At 46.8% G+C, this 19,034-nt stretch overlaps 1 protein-coding gene across 6 annotated transcripts in view; it reads left to right on the forward strand.

Moving 5' to 3' along the window:
• The first annotated feature begins 6,086 nt into the window (after positions 1-6,086).
• Positions 6,087-19,034, forward strand: part of LOC139226750 (E3 ubiquitin-protein ligase rnf213-alpha-like) — a 166,275-nt gene continuing 153,327 nt past the window's right edge. For 3 of the 6 annotated variants that reach the window (XM_070857736.1, XM_070857741.1, XM_070857740.1), the window contains exons 1-3: positions 7,329-7,383; positions 14,132-14,465; positions 18,607-18,933. In XM_070857736.1, the coding sequence (XP_070713837.1) occupies positions 14,154-14,465; positions 18,607-18,933 (639 nt within the window). In that variant the 5' untranslated portion in view covers positions 7,329-7,383; positions 14,132-14,153. Of the gene's footprint in view, positions 6,099-7,328; positions 7,384-7,998; positions 8,100-14,131; positions 14,466-18,606; positions 18,934-19,034 lie in introns of those variants that run through there. The other 3 variants (XM_070857737.1, XM_070857739.1, XM_070857738.1) reach the window with 3 other exon arrangements.

Below are 19,034 nucleotides of genomic sequence, written 5' to 3' on the forward strand. Positions count from 1 at the left end.
GGGCACCTGTTGTAAACAAACAGTCCCTTGTGCGTGGTGATTGTGATCAGTAGTTTGGATTCGTCGGCCAGTTCTTGGGTCATGTAGGCTGAAGTGAGGTCCAACTTGGTGAACAGCTTGCCGCCTGCCAGCGTGGCAAAAAGATCCTCCACTCTCGGAAGAGGGTATTGGTCTTGTAGGGACACCCGGTTGATAGTGGCCTTGTAGTCGCCACAGATCCTGACCGAGCCATCCGCTTTTAGTACGGGAATGGTGGGGCTCGCCCAGTCGCTGAATTCAACGGGCGAGATGATGCACTCTCTCAGCAAACGGTCCAATTCGCTTTCAATTTTCTCCCGCATCACATACGGCACAGCTCTGGCTTTGTGGTGCACTGGTCTGGCGTCCGGGGTGAAGTGTATCACTACTTTAGTGCCTTTGAAAGTCCCGACGCCAGGTTGGAATAGTGACTCAAATTGCTGTAGGACTTGTGAACATGAACTTCGCTCCACAGATGACACTGCGTGCACATCTCCCCATTTCCAGTTCATCTCAGCTAACCAGCTCCTCCCCAACAGTGCGGGACCATTGCCCGGGACAATCCAGAGCGGCAGCCGGTTCACTGATCCATTGTGTGTGACAGCCAACATTGCACTGCCTAGCACTGGAATGATTTCTTTAGTGTACATCCGTAATTGAATCTCAATGCGTTCTAGTTTGGGTCTGCTGGCTTTGAGTGGCCATAGCTTGTCGAATTGTTGAACGCTCATGAGTGACTGGCTGGCCCCCGAGTCCAGCTCCATGCGTACCGGGATGCCGTTTAATAGGACCTTCATCATCATAGGTGGAGTTTTGGTATATGAGCTGTGAATGTTTGCTACATGAACCTGCTGAACTTCAATGTCCATTGATTTGCCCCACGCGTCATCCTGCCTCACAGACCCCTCTTCTGGTGCATCTGCCTCGTAAATTAGCCTGGTCACAGGCTTCCTGCACATTCTGGCTAAATGGCCAGTGAGGTTACAATTTCTGCAGGCGAACTGTTAAAACCTGCATGTCTGAGCAGCATGTCTGCTCCCACACCTCCAGCATGAATTGAGATTCCCTTTGTTGTGAACAAAAGAGCTGTTACCAGGCATTCCTCACTGATTGTCCCTTTGACTGCTCTTGAGCACCCTGTTAGTGGGTGTCAATGGCCCCATCCCAGAACGCATTGTCCACTAGGATGGCGTAAATGTCCGTTCAGCCTGCCATTGTCTGTGTTGAAAACCTGTTCTGGGGTCTATTGCTGCCTGGGGTGTGTTGAACTGCCCTTGCCTGCCTGCTGGGCTCTGAGTCGCGTTTATGATATTGACCCCCTGATGCATCGTCACGTTGGAGTCAGAGTTGCGTGCATATATTATCTTGGTTTCCTCCTCCCCCGCCATAAAAGTCTGAGCCAGCAACACCGCCGCTTCCAAGGTCAAGTCCTTGGTCTCGATTAACTTTCCCGGAAATCCTGGCATGATCGATGCCCTCAATAAAGAAATCCCTTAGCATCTCCCCCCTGCAGGCGTTTGTGAACTTACAGAGGCTGGCCAAGCGCCGGAGGTCCGCAACGAAGTCTGGTATGCTCTGTCCTTCCCGACGTCGGTGGGTATAAAATCTGTGTCGGGCCATGTGTATGCTGCTCGCCGGTTTCAGGTGCGCACTGATTAGCTTGCTGAGCTCTTCAAAGGTTTTGTCCGCCGGCTTCTCGGGTGCTAGCAGGTCTTTCATGAGTGCGTAAGTCTTAGATCCACAGCTGGTCAGCAGATGAGCCCTTCGCTTGTCGGCCGCTGCATCTCCCAGCCAGTCCTTCGTGACAAAGCTCTGCTGAAGCCTCTCAATGAAATCATCCCAGTCCTCACCAACACAGTACCGTTCCTCTGTGCTACCGGTGGCCATTCTCGTGGGTCGGTGATTCCCGTTTCTCGTCGCCAATGTAAAGTCCTTACACAATACCACAAATCCACATGAGGCACATTCAATAGACAAGGTCACTCTGTGACCTGCACCTTTATTCACAGGACCAAGAAGTGATGACCCTGCGTGGGACCTCCCTTTATATACCTGGATGACCAGGTGAGGAGTGTCTCCCACAAGTTCACCCCCTGTGGTCAATGTGTGCATTTCTCAAGTATATACAGTATTGCAATGTTGTTACATGAAGGTTATATACATGACAAAAACTGCCGCCTTCAGGTCAGAGCTTGACACAGCGTGCTGTGTGTAACCATTGCAGTCAATGTGACCTGCGATGTAGGATGCTCCATCTCCATTTAAACGCCAATACCGCCTGCTGCACCCTGGGAACACCTGGATTTTCAGGTGTTTCCTGGGGCGGGTGCATAATCAGGCGTTCCGGCCTAATTTTACATCTGGGATGTTAGTGGAGCATTGCACGACGATTGGCGTCATGATCTCAGTGAAATCTCAGTCGGGAATTTTGTTGGGGAAGTTGATGGGATTGAAGGCCGATAAATCCCCAGGGCCTGATGGACTGCATGCCAGAGTACTTAAGGAGGTGGCCTTGGAAATAGCGGATGCACTGACAGTCATTTTCCAACATTCCATAGATTCTGGATCAGTTCCTATGGAGTGGAGGGTAGCCAATGTAACCCCACTTTTTAAAAAAGGAGGAAGAGAGAAAACAGGGAATTATAGACCGGTCAGCCTGACATCGGTCGTGGGTAAAATGATGGAATCAATTATTAAGGATGTCATAGCAGCGCATTTGGAAAGAGGTGACATGACAGGTCCAAGTCAGCATGGATTTGTGAAAGGGAAATCATGCTTGACAAATCTTCTGGAATTTTTTGAGGATGTTTCCAGTCGAGTGGACAAGGGAGAACCAGTTGATGTGGTGTATTTGGACTTTCAGAAGGCTTTCGACAAGGTCCCACACAAGAGATTAATGTGCAAAGTTAAAGCACATGGGATTGGGGGTAGTGTGCTGACGTGGATTGAGAACTGGTTGGCAGACAGGAAGCAAAGAGTAGGAGTAAATGGGTACTTTTCAGAATGGCAGGCAGTGACTAGTGGGGTACCGCAAGGTTCTGTGCTGGGGCCCCAGTTGTTTACATTGTACATTAATGATTTAGACGAGGGGATTAAATGTAGTATCTCCAAATTTGCGGATGACACTAAGTTGGGTGGCAGTGTGAGCTGCTAGGAGGATGCTATGAGGCTGCAGAGTGACTTGGATAGGTTAGGTGACTGGGCAAATGCATGGGAGATGAAGTATAATGTGGATAAATGTGAGGTTATCCACTTTGGTGGTAAAAACAGAGAGACAGACTATTATCTGAATGGTGACAGATTAGGAAAAGGGGAGGTGTAACAAGACCTGGGTGTCATGGTACATCAGTCATTGAAGGTTGGCATGCAGGTACAGCAGGCGGTTAAAAAAGCAAATGGCATGTTGGCCTTCATAGTGAGGGGATTTGAGTACAGGGGCAGGGAGGTGTTACTACAGTTGTACAGGGCCTTGGTGAGGCCACACCTGGAGTATTGTGTACAGTTTTGGTCTCCTAACTTGAGGAAAGACATTCTTGCTATTGAGGGAGTGCAGCGAAGGTTCACCAGACTGATTCCCGGGATGGCGGGACTGACATATCAAGAAAGACTGGATCAACTGGGCTTGTATTCACTGGAGTTCAGAAGAATGAGAGGGAATCTCATAGAAACGTTTAAAATTCTGACGGGTTTAGACAGGTTAGATGCAGGAAGAATGTTCCCAATGTTGGGGAAGTCCAGAACCAGGGGTCACAGTCTGAGGATAAGGGGTAAGCCATTTAGGACCGAGATGAGGAGAAACTTCTTCACCCAGAGAGTGGTGAACCTGTGGAATTCTCTACCACAGAAAGTAGTTGAGGCCAATTCACTAAATATATTCAAAAAGGAGTTAGATGTAGTCCTTACTACTAGAGGGATCAAGGGGTATGGCGAGAAAGCAGGAATGGGGTACTGAAGTTGCATGTTCAGCCATGATCATATTGAATGGCGGTGCGGGCTCGAGGGGCCGAGTGGCCTACTCCTGCACCTATTTTCTATGTTTCTAAACTAGAGTGCAGGGTGGTAAGTTTTTGTGCCACCGCAAACCAGGAGCTGAATTTGCCGACCGAGCGGTAAAAGCTGGATGCTGCGGTAACGCCTAGAGATGCCCCTTCGGTGCGCTAACAGAGGCGCAAGGGAGTGGAAAATCCAGCCCAATGTGTTTTCAAATTCTTTATTCTGGAAGATGTCATGTGTGTAGTTGTCTTGGGTGTCAGCTGTGGCTCAGTGGCAGCACTCTCGCCTCTGAGTCAGAAGTTTGTGGGTTCAAGTCCCACTCCAGGGACTTGAGTGCATATACCTAGACTGACACGCCAGTGCAGTGCTGAGAGAGCTCTGCACTGTTGGAGGTGACGTCGTTCAGATAAGACGTTAAACTGAGGCCCCGTCTGCCCTCTCAGGTGGACATAAAAGATCCCATGGCACTATTTCAAAGAAGAGCAGGGGAGTTTTCCCTGGTGTCCTGGCCAATATTTATCCCTCAATCAATATAACAAAAACAGATTATCTGGTCATTGCTGTTTGTGGGAGCTTGCTGTGTGCAAATTGGCTGTCGCATTTCCCACATTACAACAGTGACTACACTTCGAAAGTACTTCATCGGCTGTAAAACGCTTTAAGATGTCCGGTGGTCGTGAAAGGAGCTATATAAATGCAAGTCTTTCTTTCCTTTGTTTTCCCTGCCACGTCTGAAATTACTGACTGATAACCATGGTATGGTTCCATGGCCACTGGGATCTTTGGCTATGTCAGTCAGGTGACCATATATGAACTGAGGCAGTCAGTGTCAGAGGGGTACTTGATCATGGAGAACATCGCATTTGCTCTGTGGGCAAGTGCCTGAGATATCCATATACTGAGATTGATAACTAAGCGTTTGTGAAATTGTGTCAACAAGATGTCAAACGCTCTATGGTGCAGCGCAGTAACCATTTATTGTACTTTAAAAGATTCATCATTAAAATTGCAAGATAACTTGCGATTACATTTTTGATCACGAAGCAACGGGCAATACAGATGGAGAACTACCTCCCTCCTCATAACCAATATGCTGTTGTGGTCAGGTGATTCATATTACAAAGAATGTCTTTAAACCTTTTCTCTGCAAGAAGGCTGGTAAAGTCAATATGTGATCAGTCTAAGAGATGTCTATTTTATGCTACATGTCATTAGAAAGTTCAACTGCTAATGGTTGGAACTGGAATTATTTGAGGTACATTAATTAGTTGTACTTTAACTGCTTGATTTAAAAATGAAAAGACTGATTTCCCCCAAATTAAAATAAATCGGTGCAGACTAAATTATAATAAGAATTATTCGTGCTATTATATCTGCAATAAATACGTACACTGTTGTCACAACTTTCAAGGGTCCCCATGTAAATGGGAGTGGGTTGGACTCCCACAGCCTGTACTTTACAGTGTAAAACTGACCCATAACCCTGAATATTCCCAGTATCATTTCAGATTTGTATATTTTCATGTAATATATAACTCGTTTATTCTGTGGCAATTTTTGACAATACCGGCGGCTGTCCTCAAGCATTGATCACAACTGCCGCCCCAATTATGCAATTCTGTTGTTGACTCGAAATACAACCTCAGTGTCTCACAGCCAGGAAATCGAAACTTCTCAGCTCAGCTGACGCAGCCACTGCTCTGGCTTAGGAATCGTGTCCGAACTTCCCCTTTTCCTCAAATTAAAATACATCGGTGCAGCCTAAATTATAATTAAGAATGATTCGTGAGAATATTCATAAATACTGTAGCATATCATTTTGGAGCATTCTGACCGTATAAAGTAGTTCTTAAGGATTATATATAAAAGGTTTGTTTCATTTTACACACTGCTCATAATTTGGAGACGTTTCCTAATAGTGACTCCGCCTTTCTGTGCACTGATTGGTGAATGTGTATAGAGGCAAGGTTTTGTATGGTCGGTTCGGGCATCAGCCAAACAAAGCGATCCAATCGGATTCAGTGAGCCAGAGGAGCTTGGAGCAACGCAGAATCTCAGGCGCTGCTGCAACTTGAAGTCAAGAGTAGGTAAGTGTCTGACTTGTCAAATAATAGCAACTATTGGTGAGTCATATGTGATTTATTTTTTTACTTGCCCAACGGGAATGGAAAAGTAAGTGTATTGTAGTTTAAAGGTCGTCTTGAGTTGGAAAGTGGGCGAGGGAGGAAGACGCGTAGGATGCATCTTATCGCAAAGGTTGGAGGAACATCGGGAAACAATAACAAGCATTTGGACAGGAGATGCTTGAATAGGGCCAGGGCACATATCCAGACGAAGTAGACATCTGCTGAATTTGTGGGATGTTTCGCTCATGCACAAACAGAATTCTCAATGTTGTATTAAATAAAGCAGTTTAGAAGGGCAGGTAGAATTGTTTGTCAGTGTGCTCATCGCAGAATGCGAGGATGCAGGTTTCATCATACTTGTGGTTTCTTTCCACAGGGAATTTCCAAACTCATAATGCATCTGAAACTTCTTTACCCAGAGAGTGGGGAGAATGTGGAACTCGCCACCACACGAAGTGGCTAAAGTGAATAATATAGATGCATTTAAGGGGAGGCTAGATAAGCATAAATGGGAGAAAGGAATAGAGGGTTAAGCTGATAGATTTAGTTGAGGAAAGGCGCGAGGAGGCTCGAATGCAGCATAAACGGGCAGCATGGATTGGTTGGGCTGAATCCTAAGTAATCTCTTTTGCAAACTAAACAAGCTCGGAAGAAAGCTGTTTCTGACCCTCCTGTTGACTGAAGAATGATACACGGTGCACAATATAATTGAAAACAAGGGAGACAATTTTAAAATACAACAAGCTAAAATCAGACCTCTGGGACTCTTCGTTAAACATCGGAATGTTTGTGGTACTAAACTGACCGACTTTCACTTGATTGCCTATAGACCCTCATGTGCAGAGAGTTGAATTTTCATTGAGTGCAGTGGGGTAATTCTCCGATAAATGTACTTGCGAAGCTGGCACTAATTGAAGCTCCAGCAACAAGAGGAGAAACAAGGATTTGTTGAAATTCTACTTTCACTTTCGTTTCCGTGGCCAAACCAGACATCCGTTTTAGTAATCTGGCAGTCATGACATTAACTTTCGCAGTGTATGTGAGAATGTTGGCTTGCTGTACTGCTATTGGAGCTGTCTTCAGTGTAACTTGTAAATAAATACACGTTTTTCTATTGGTTTTGATATTACCCAAAAGAATTGTAAATGGGAATTCCATTATCTGTTATTTGGAGCATTGCTAACATATTTGAATGGATATCTGAAGGGACATGTTTAAATCCTGAAATCATCCGAAACTCTCAATAGTGAGCACCAGGGGGCGCTAGTGAGGTAGTGTTATTTTTAATATTCCTTTTCTTCCTTGTTTTGCTCTTTGCAGGAAAACCCAGATTCTACACGGCACTGCTGGCTGAGAACTGGAGCTCACTGTATGGGGAAGTCACAAGAAGGAATTTAATATCATAGGGGCTTTGTACCAATGAGCAAATCACACAGTATAATAGGAGAACTTAGGCAAAATTCAAATTCAGAGACTTAATTTGCTTGCATCACGAGGCTTCCCTTTCTAACACCTTTACAGACTGTGCCTGCATGTGATCCATTATCCATTTTCTCAACGTGAATTACAGCTTTCATTTATTTGTTTTTGGATTTTATGCTGTTACACCTCCGTTTTGAAAAAAAAATTTTTTTGCCTTCAAAATCTGCATCGGTTGGCAGGTCATTGGGATTAATAGTGCCTTCAGACTGATCATGGTTTCTTGCGGCTCATGTTCGGCCATATCTTACCAGAGAAGGAGTCCAGTTGCTTGAAGAACTGATAAGTCATGAATGGCTATAATTGCAACTCCTTTCAGGGGTAAAATGACAAATCAGACAGAGTTAACACATCAGATTTCTTTTTTCTAATGAGAGGATAGAAGACCGAAGTTTAGGTTTAACACCTAGGCTCAAACTCTCTTCCTCCTAATTCCAAGCCTCGACTTTATTGATATTTACTTCATATTAATGACTGCGTCAGGTTAGTATTTGCAGAAACTGAGCCCTTGCAAAAAAAAAACACCTTTGCTTGATTGAGATCAAAGCTCCATTATTGACTTGATGATTGGTAGCAGGACAGGGAGTGAGTAAGGTGGTCTTTTGAATCAGTTCCTTATATTGGTGAATCTGATGCCCATTGCTACACTGATGGTTATTACTGATGGCCAAGGCCACTGATGGCCATTGCTACAGTGGTGGTCATTGCTACACTGATGTTCATTACTGATGGCCAAGGCCATTGATGGCCATTGCTAAGTCTGTTTATCTCCCTGCCTCATGTCAATTCATAAGTATCATGTAGCAACTTAGACTGGATAGCAACTCGAAGTCGAAATTCTGGCTGATTTCTCCGCCCCAGCCCAGTGCCACTGAGGCCAATTGTAGCACCTTCACCAGTGCCCTGACTATGACAAGCTGAACATAGCCTATCTGATTAAAATTGGGATGTTCCTGAAGCTTATTACTGTTGCATGCAGCAAATTTAATCACTGAGCCTTATGCAGAGCCTGATGTTGAATGGAGAAAGATTGCAAAGTGCTGCAGTACAGCGGGACCTGGGGGTACTTGTGCATGAAACACAAAAGGATAGTATGCAGGTACAGCAAGTGATCAGGAAGGCCAATGGAATCTTGGCCTTTATTGCAAAGGGGATAGAGTATAAAAGCAGTGAAGTCTTGCTACAGTTGTACAGGGTATTGATGAGGCCACACCTGGAATACTGCGTGCAGTTTTGGTTTCCATATTTACGAAAGGATATGCTTGCTTTGGAGGCAGTTCAGAGAAGGTTCACAAGGTTGATTCCAGAGATGAGGGGGTTGACTTATGAGGAAAGGTTGAATAGGTTGGGCCTCTACTCATTGGAATTCAGAAGAATGAGAGGTGATCTTATCGAAACGTCTAAGATTATGTGGGGGCTTGACAAGGTGGATGCAGAGAGGATGTTTCCACTGACAGGGGAGACTAGAACTAGAGGGCATAATCTTAGAATAAGGGGCCACCCATTTAAAACTGAGGAGAAATTTCTTCTCTCAGTAGATTGTGGATTTGTGGAATTCACTGCCTCAGAGAGCTGTGGAAGCTGGGACATTGAATAAATTTAAGACAGAAATAGACAGTTTCTTAAATGATGGGAATAAGGGGTTATGGGGAATGGGCTGGGAAGTGGACCTGAGTCCATGATTGGATCAGCCATGATCGTATTAAATGGCGGAGCAGGCTCGAGGGGCCATATGGCCGTGTCCTGCTCCTATTTCTTATGTTCTTTTGTTCTTATTATGTGTTACTTTGAAATATTCTTTACTTTTGTTTATATTGATAATTTTTCACTTGCTAAGCATTTACACAAGTCATCCTTCTCAATTGGCTTGATTGGCTTATCACTTAATGACCCGACCTGGCCCATATGCTTGCCGACATTGTTAATGGCTCAGCTGCAATCTTCTCCCTTTCAGAAATCCTAAAAAGCTCACTCTCTCGTCCCCTTAAACTACTTGCCCATATTCCACCCTTCCCTCACCTTCACATGGTCCATCTCTGACTTTTCTCTTCCCTTCCTTGATTTCTCTATTCCATTTCTCCATTTCTGGGGATAGGCTATTGACAAACATTCACTATAAGCCCAGTGACTCCCACAGCTGCCTGGACTACACTTCCTCCTATCCCGCTTCCTGTAAGGACTCCATTCCATTCTCCCAGTTTCTCCCTCTCCATCGCATCTGTTATGACGATGCCACCTTCCATACTAATGCTTCTGATATGTCTTCCTTTTTCCTCAACCGAAGATCCCCCTTTACCGTGGTTGACATGGCCCTCGACCGTGTCCGTTCTATTTCTCGTACTTCTGCTCACACCCCTTCCCCTCCCTCCCAGAACCACGATCGGGTTCCCCCTGTCCTCACCTTTCACCCCACCAGCTTCCATGTTCAATGGATCATCCTCCGCCATTTCCAGCACCTCCAGCGTGATCCCATCACCGATCACATCTTCCCCTCCCCTCCCCTCTCAGCTTTCCGAAGGGACTGCTCCCTCCGCGACACCCTGGTCATTCCGCAGTCGCCCCCAGCACCCCCTCCCATTCCCACAGCACCTTTCCGTGCAAGCACGAGAGATGCAACACCTACCCTTTTACCTCCTCTCTTCCCACTATCCAGGACCCCAAACATTCCTTCCAGGTGAATCAGAAATTTATTTGTACTTCTTTCAATTTAGTATACTGTATTTGCTGCTCACGATATGGTCTCCTCTACATTGGGGAGACCAAACGCAGATTGAGTGACCGCTTTGGAGAACACCTTCGTTCAGTCTGTGAGCACGACCCTGAGCTTCCGGTCGCCTGTCACTTTAATTCTCCATTCCACTCTCACTCTGATCTCTCCGTCCTCAGCCTCTTACTCTGTTCCAATGAAGCTCAACGCAAGCTCGAGGAACAGCACCTCATCTTTCATTTAAGCACTTCACAGCCTTCGGGACTCAACATCGAGTTCAACAATTTTGGAACATACCCCATGCTCTTATTTTTTTTTTCCCGTGTTTTTTCTCTCTTTCCCATGGCAGCTGTTGACGATTCTGCCATTTCCATTTACACCCTGTTATGTATGCAATAAAGGTACAAACTGAGTACTGTTTGACTGAACAAGGTACAACCTTGTTTCTACTTTATTACGACCCAAAGTGCCTGACTCACAAAATGGCTGGCCTTTTATACCCGAGCAGCACCATGTGCGTGCTGCTCAGTGGCCTCCAACAATGACACCATCTGGTGGCTACAAACAGCATGTACATACATGACACACCCTATCTCGACTCATCTTTTGTTTCTTAACTTGTCCCATTACCTTCTCCTTTTGCCTTGCGCCATCATCCCTTTTGTCTTTTAGGGGCCGAAATTCTCCTCTTCAGCGCCTCCTGTCACGCCTCCAGGGGGTGCAAATGGTGTGCGAGCCTGTTTTCGCCCGGGGAACATGCTACTGGCTCCCACGAAATTGTGCAGGAGTTAGCGGAGACGCAAACATGGTAGCGGTGTGCCCCGCTGATAGCACCCCAGGCAGCCATGCCTCCACTGATGATGTCATTGCCGTGCACAGTGGTCCCTTTGCGTCACATGGTGAAAATTGCCCAGTGCCCCGCGAGGCCGCCATGGGCAATGCCTGCGCCAGCGTCGCGGGGTCACGAATCGGCACGACCTCCGCTCCTGGGGCAGAAGTTAAAGGGGAGGACGCCATTTTTCTTCTTCGGCCGACCCACTGAGCGGCCCGTGCTCCAACAATGTCACGTGGTCTGGGCCACGATCATGCAGCCCGGCACTCCATCTCAGCAATTTTGTGGCCAGGGCGGGACTTCAATGCTGGGCGCAGGAAGTCCCACTCATCTTGGTTACCGCCTCCAAATGGGGTGTAACCGAATTTCACCCCTTAATCTCTTCTGCCTTCCAGCCTGTCACAGACCTTCCCTTTTATTCTTTCCTTCGCTCCCCCTTTTCCCTGCCCCTACACTTGCTTAAAAATCTGTGACATCACTCACATTTTTCAGTTCTAACAAAGTGTCATCGGCCTGAAACGTTAACTCTGTTTCTCTCTCCACAGATGCTGTCTGACCTGCTGAGTATTTCCAGCATTTTCTGTTTTTATTTTTATTTCAGATTTCCAGCATCCACAGTATTTTGCTTTTGCCCATATCTAACCTTCCATACTTCGACAAGGTCCTTGAGTTTGTTGTAGTTTCCCAGCTCTGTGCCTGCCTTTTCCAAAACATTCTGCCTGAATCCCCTCAGTCCAGCTCCCACCTTGTTTGTTGCATCGATATTGCACTGGCCAAATTCACAAATGACATAGAGGGCGAGAAATTCATTGTGGCTCAGGAGTAGGCGGTTTAATTAGAAAAGTTGGAGAATTAGCTCCAGGAACTAATGCTTTAGACTGCACGCAAAATTTGTGCTCACTGCTCAAAGAAATGATTGGAGTCCTAATTCAAGACTTTAAGCCCAAGCTCCTTGGTGTTGCACTCAAAGAGTGACCTTGACTGCCACTGATCTGGGGCTGGAGGTATGGTTGCAGGAGGGTGGCAGCGTTCTGTGACCACCTCTTTGGTGAAGCAGAGCCTTCTAATACCCTGCTCCTCACTTAATTGGAGGTAGGAGAAGTGCCCTCGGAATACCCTGGGAGGGCAAGGCCTCCAGATGGGCTCCCTGATGGCCGTCCTCCCCCCTCTGGCCACATGTTCTCGCTGCCTCCGCTCCCTCCGCCGTGGATCCTGGAGGGCGAGGTCTACTGCCTGTCCTGTCCCATTAATGTAACCATGTGTAGTGGTTTGATTTTTTTTTTAAAGAATAAATGTAGCTGCCTTTTAGTTGCCACAACACTCCTGATATTAAATAACCATGAACTGATGGAATGAGGCTGTTGCACTATGTTGAAACTGACAAAAAAGCACCGAAACTCCACTAACATAGCTACGACTCATGACTGATGATCCCATTAAATAATGTCACTGAAGCCGGCTTCCTGGTGCTTCATGCCAGCTCTTCCTATCGCTGTTTCCTCCAGGCGCTATGGTAGATGGCGACAATTAATTTCACAGATCGGATGGTCAGTGAGCATTGCATACTCAGCTGGCGTTTCGGCTCCCGGCAATAATTCTTAATGGTGGTGCTGCATGGGGGCAGGGTTTAGCGAGCGCCGCTGGATTTGCCTCGCCCTGGCGACAATGCTCTAGCGCCCCATTAGCGCCATCTGCTGGCACTAACGGGAGGTGCTAAGGTACCTAATTTTTCCCCCTTGTGATTTTGACATTGTTCTTCACAACCTTTTCATGGCGTTTGTTGTGGTTGACTAGAGCACACTACTCCATCATCTCTCCTCCATTGCCCAGTCCATGGGATTGCCCTCGCATAGTTTCACTTCTGCCTGTCCTGATGCAGTCAGTGCATCTGCAGAAGTGGCTTCTTTTCTAACTCCAGCACACTCATCTTTAGAGTACTCCCAAGATATATCCTTGACCCTGCCTCTTTCCCATCCAATGATCAGCCATGATCTTACTGAATGGTGGTGCAGGCTCGAAGGTCCGAATGGCTTACTCCTGCACCTATTTTCTATGTTTCTACACACTGCCCCTTGTTAAAATAATCCACAGGCATGGGACCAGCTTCCACTTGTATGCTGATGATACCCAGCTGATCTCTATGCTGTCTGACTACCTGTCTGGTATTGTCATGGATGAACCAAAATTTCCTTCAGCTGAACATCAAGGAAGACACCATTTTCTGCCCCACCAATAAACTTCATTGCTTTGCTGATGATTTAATACTGTCCTGCATTAAATCCTGCACGCCCATCACTCCTGTCCTTCCTCATCTTCAAACGCCACCATGGCCTTGCCCCACCCTCCTTCAGCCTTAAGTCTCTCTCAGATTCTTTGCTCCTCTGACCATGGCTATTTGCACTACTCCACCCCTCCTTATTTTGCCTCACCATTAGTGGCAGAGCATTCAGACGACTTGGTGGTCCTCTCTAAAACTCCCTCTCGAGACCTTTCGGTCTCTCCACTTCTCTCTCTTCATTTAGAAACCTTTTTAATTCCATCTTCTTGACAAAGTTTTGATCCCTTTCCCTAATTCTCCGATCATGGCTCAAAGTTTATTCCTTTCTATTTTTTTCCTTTTGTACAGGGCCTTGGGATGTTTTTCTACATTGGGTGCTTTATAAATGTAAGTTGTTGATAATATGAATGCTAAGCTGGCAGGAGGGTAGGTAATATAAGTTTTACTTTCCCTTGAAAAGGACCAACTTGCTTTGGCTGAGGATTGGCGTCACTAACTTGACTCGGCTGAAGGCATGTTGGGGCTAACATCAATAATCTGCTGGGGTAGCAAGTGAGACTCAAAAAGGTGTTGCACATAAAACTGTTTTAAAATCAGTTGCTAGATATTTTTATAACTCCAATATTGTAAATATTTGCTTTACATGTTAATAACTTACTATGTACAATACTCATTCATAAAAACTTTTCACTCTAAAGCTTTTTAGATGCTGAGATTGAAATGGAAGACAAAATTGTGCCACCTGAAGTGTCACAGGAATTCCAGGAAACACCTGTACCAAACTCATCCCTATCACCCGCTGATCACATTCCTCTTCCAGCACCAGGCGCTTTGGAGCCTACATCAACTGCGGCTGAAATTATAGACTCTGATTGCATTGATGTGTCTGAAACGCGAGGCGAGCCCATTATTAACTCAGTGACTACCACTGGCAGGCCATTGGCTAATGGAGACACAGCTTCTCGCTCATTTTCTGAAAATTCCACAAGAGAAAGCACGTGTCTTCCGGAATCTGCAGAAGAAAGTACTGAGGTACAGTATCATCCCGGTTTTATATCTTTGTGACAAATGCACATCTCCGAATGCACAGTGGTAGAATAAGGAGAGCTTACCACAGGGTGTCTCATATTAAGAGTGCAAGAACATTTATGATTAACCTAGTTCATTTAATCCACATCGTCACCTCATTTCATAACAGTCATGGCAGCTTGTTGCGAGAAAATGACTTCTGTTGTGGCATTATCTTGGTTGACAAGAAACAGTAGAGGAATATCATACATGGCTGTAATATGATCATATGGAGTGTCCAACTGAAAATTCCCATAATGTGCTAGACTTATTGGACCAGGAGAATTCCCATATCCTCTGTGCAACAACACATGCAGACATCACCATTGGGTTTGATCCCATTGTAAAATGGTAATAACAACAACAACTTGTATTTATATAGTGCCTTTTAATGTAGAAAAAACATCCCAAGGCGCTTCACAAAGGTGTAATCAGACAAAAGTCGATGCTGAGCCAAAGAAGGAGCCATTAGGAGTTCAAAAACCTGGTCAAGCAGGTAGGTTGTAAGAAGGATCTTAAAGGAGGAGTGGGAGGTGGAGGGGTTCAGGAAGGGAATCCCAGAGTGTGGGGCCTAGCTCGCTGCCAGTGGTGGTGGTAAAGGAGCGGGGGGGCGGGGGGGGCAGGTGGGTGGGGTTGGAGAAATGCATGAGGCCAGAGTTGGAGGTAAGAGATTTCCTGGGGCGCGGGAGGTTGTCGGGTTGAAGGAGGTTAGATAGGGAAGGGGTGAGGCCACTAAACATAAAACTGAGCATTAAAAATTTGAGGCATTGGTGGGGAGGGAGCCGAGCAGGATAAGATAAGGCCAGCAGAGTTTTGGATGAGCTGACGTTTATGGATGATGGGAGGCTGGTCAGGAGAGCATTGGAATAGTTGAGTCGATGGCCTCAAGTTTCGGCCTGAGTTGCTCCTATTTGTTTTGGAGCAACTAGTTTAGAATGGAGCATCTTAGAAATTGCAATTCTCGGCATTTCGTTTGCTCCAGTTCTATTGAGTTAGAATAGTTTCATTTTAGAACAGATTTTTTTTTCAAAAGGGGGCGTGCCCAGCCACTTACGTCTGTTTTGCAAGTTTAGGCAGCGAAAACTTACTCCAAATTAACTTAGAATGGAGTAAGTGTAGATTTTTGTACGCTCAGAAAAACCTTGCCTACACTAAAAATCAAGCGTAGGGAATGAAAGATAGGGAGGGTGGGGGGCGGGGTGGGGGGGGGGGGAATGTTTACAAACATTAAACACTTCACTTTTACAAATAAAGAGCCATCATCAGTAATAAATGATAAATAAATCAATAAATCAACCAATAAATCAATCCAAAAAAATAATAAAATAAAATATAAAAAAATAATAAAAAATCAATCAATAAATAAAAATTATTTCTACTCACCTACTGCAGCACCGGGAGCCCTCGAACAGTGAGCTGGGACGCTCCCCCCCTTGCCCAGTGTGTCTCTCTCTCTGTCTCTGTCAGTGTCTCTGTGGTTCTGACAGCAAGGGGTGGGGGGAGAGGGAGGGGAGGGGGGGGAGAGGAGGTGGAGGAGGAGGGGGAGAGAGGGAGGGAAGAGGGGGGAGAGGGAGGGGAGGGGCGGAGGAGAAGAGGGGGGAGGAGCGGGGAGGAGAGGAGTGGGGGGAGAGGGAGAGGAGGGAGAGAGAGAGAGAGGAAGGAGGGAGGGAGGGGAGGGGGAGCGAGGGAGGGAGAGGAGGGAGGAAGGAGGGAGAAAAGCTGAACGGGCCGGGCCGGGCCGCCGAGGTTGAACGGGCCAGGTCGGGTCCCCGTCGCTGACACTTCGGGCGGGGCCCGCCCCCATTCGGGCAGGTGGGCCCCGCCAACGACGGCGGGGGGGGGGGGGCGGTGTGGGGGGCGCGGTGGGGAACAGAGAAGAGGGAGTGAGAAAGGGGGGGGTGGAGAGGCTGAACGGGAGAGAGGTCCAGTCCGATCTTCGCCCGGTGAGCCCATTCGGCCAGGGCTAGGGTCGGGCCCCTCCCATACAGCCTCTGGGGCCTGGAGCTACTGCACATACGTGCACACTCTAGCGTGCATGTGCAGAGGTCCCGGTACTGTTTTCCGCGCTGGGACCTGGCTCCGCCCCCGACCCCTTGTGCTGCGCCACGCCAAGCACGAAGACGTCCTGAGCAGACCGGAGAATCACAAGGTAAGTTTTCGGCGCCCTTTTTCTTCCAGAAAGTCGGCGCGCTTTTCGAGATGCGCCGTTTTTCCAGAGGGCGGAAACTTGGGCCCGATAGGTGGGAAAGGCATGGATGAGGGTTTCAGCAGCAGATAGGCTGAGGAGCGGAGGGGAACACGACGTTGTGGTGATGGAAGGAGGCGGTCTTTGTGATGGAGAGGATATGGGGTCAGAAGCTCACTTTGAGGTCACACAGGATATCAAAATTGCAAACAATCTGGTTTAGCCCGACAATGGCTGGGGAGGAGAATGGATTAGTGGAAAGGGTACTGAAGACAATGTTTCAGTCTGACCACCGTTTAGTTGGAGGAAATTACAGCTCATCCAGGATTGGATTTTAGACATGCAGTCTGACAACACAGTTGCAGTGGAGGGGGTGATGAGGTAGAGCTGACTGTCATTCGGGTACATGTGGAAGCTGGCCTGCCTAAAGGCAGGATATAAATCAGAAAGAGGAGTGAGGCCAAGGATCAATCCATAGGGGACTCTCGAGGTACATGTGTGGAGTGGGAAGAGAAGCTCTAGCTGTGCTTGGATAAGTAAGAGTGGAACCAAGGGACGATGGAGGAGAGGCATTGGAGGAGGATGATGTAACTGCCTGTGTCAAAACGGCAGAGAAGTCAAGGTGGGAAAGAGCACCACAGTCACAGTGCATGTCATTTGTGATTTTGATTACGACTGTTTAAGTGCTGTGGCAGAGGTGCAAACCTAATTGATGAGATTCAAACATGGAGTTACAGGAAAGATGGCTATGGATTTGGGAGGCGACAGTACATTGAAGGACTTTGGCGAGGAAAGGGAGATTGGAAATGGGGTGATGGTTTACATGGTCAGAGGGTCAAGCTGATTTTTTGAGAAAAGGGGTGAAGACGGTGGTTTTGAAAGGGAGAGAGACTGTACTTGAAGGAGGACCATTTATCATGTAAGCTAGTATGGGGGAGGGCGCAGGAAGGGAAGTTGGGTGATGAGCAGTTGAGTGGGAATGGCATCAAGGGCCGATGAACAAGTTGAGTTCAGGGACAGGGCACGAGGAGAGTAACTAGAAAAGACACGGGTTTAGGGCAAGGGTGGGGGAGGTTTGGCAAGGGGAAGAGATAAAGCAGCAGAGGCAGCTGAATGGATGGATTCAATCTTGATGACATAGAAGTCCATAAGCAAAAGGAAAAATGCTCTGTGAGTCTTCCGAAGGCTGTATGTGTGTTATGGTGGATGTAGGTCACGGTGTTCCTGCATCAAACCTGTACACTGATGTGTGACATATATATGTATACATTCTCATTGTACATAACACTGCAATTCCTTGGTGGCACTCACCAATACACAGTGTGTCGTTTATAACTGTACATTGGGCAACCATGAGAAGCAACTCTTGGGTTTTCTGGTGGCCCAATGGTTAAACCAGTGCATGGGGATACAGTCAAACAAGGTCCGAAATTTAATCCTCAATTTGTGCTGAGGTAACTGCTGTCAATTGGGCAGCAATAGGGGTGCTACAATTGGCCACAGTGCTCCCTGGATGACCAGCCAAGATTCCTTGTCGAGATTGAAATCCAGAGACCCCATGCAAGAAAGCGCGCATGTGCGGCATTTGAGCGAGGATGGTATGGGCTCAGCTGTGAGACCCCACATTGATTAACTTGCCGACACGCTCAAGGCTGCTGAAGAATGGCCACTTTAAGTGAGGTAGTTGACAGTGACAAATACCCGTGAAACTCTCTCAGCAAGAGAGGAGCAGAGAAACCTGGCAGAAAAAATGGGAGGCGGGGGGCGGTAACCTCTGGAATATGCAGGAGGATTTTAAATCCCTCCGCCCAGTGGAAACCGAGTAGAATGAGAGGTATAATCAAAGTGATCTACATACTGCTTCTAATGGTGTGGCCTTCATGATTTATAAGAGGTAATTTCACAACTCTGCATTTCCAGCAGGAAGCATTGACCATTGAAGTGGACACGGTACAGTCTGAGGTACGACAGGAATTCCAGGGAACATCTCTAACAGATTCCGCGACATCATGCGATCAGTGCTTTCCTCAGCGAGATCCAGTCCCATCGGAACCTACATCAGAGATAACTGAAATTCTAGACTTGAGTGACATTGATGTCGCTGACATTCCAAATGACCCAACAGCTAACTCACCGAGGCTCAGTGGTGATGCATCAACTTCGAGAGGAGCACCTTCTATCCCACTTTCTCAGAATGCAGCAAAAGAAATAACTGATCCACCAGAATCTGCAGGAAAGATGACTAAGGTACATTATAGTGCACCGAAATCCCAACTTTATAGTTTGTGATTATTTGCATATTGTGTTAGTTCCCACAAAGCTTCCAGATGGCCACTCTGTTTACAATT

Source organism: Pristiophorus japonicus, chromosome 16 (genome assembly GCF_044704955.1).
Source record: "Pristiophorus japonicus isolate sPriJap1 chromosome 16, sPriJap1.hap1, whole genome shotgun sequence".
Taxonomy (NCBI): Eukaryota; Metazoa; Chordata; class Chondrichthyes; family Pristiophoridae; genus Pristiophorus; species Pristiophorus japonicus.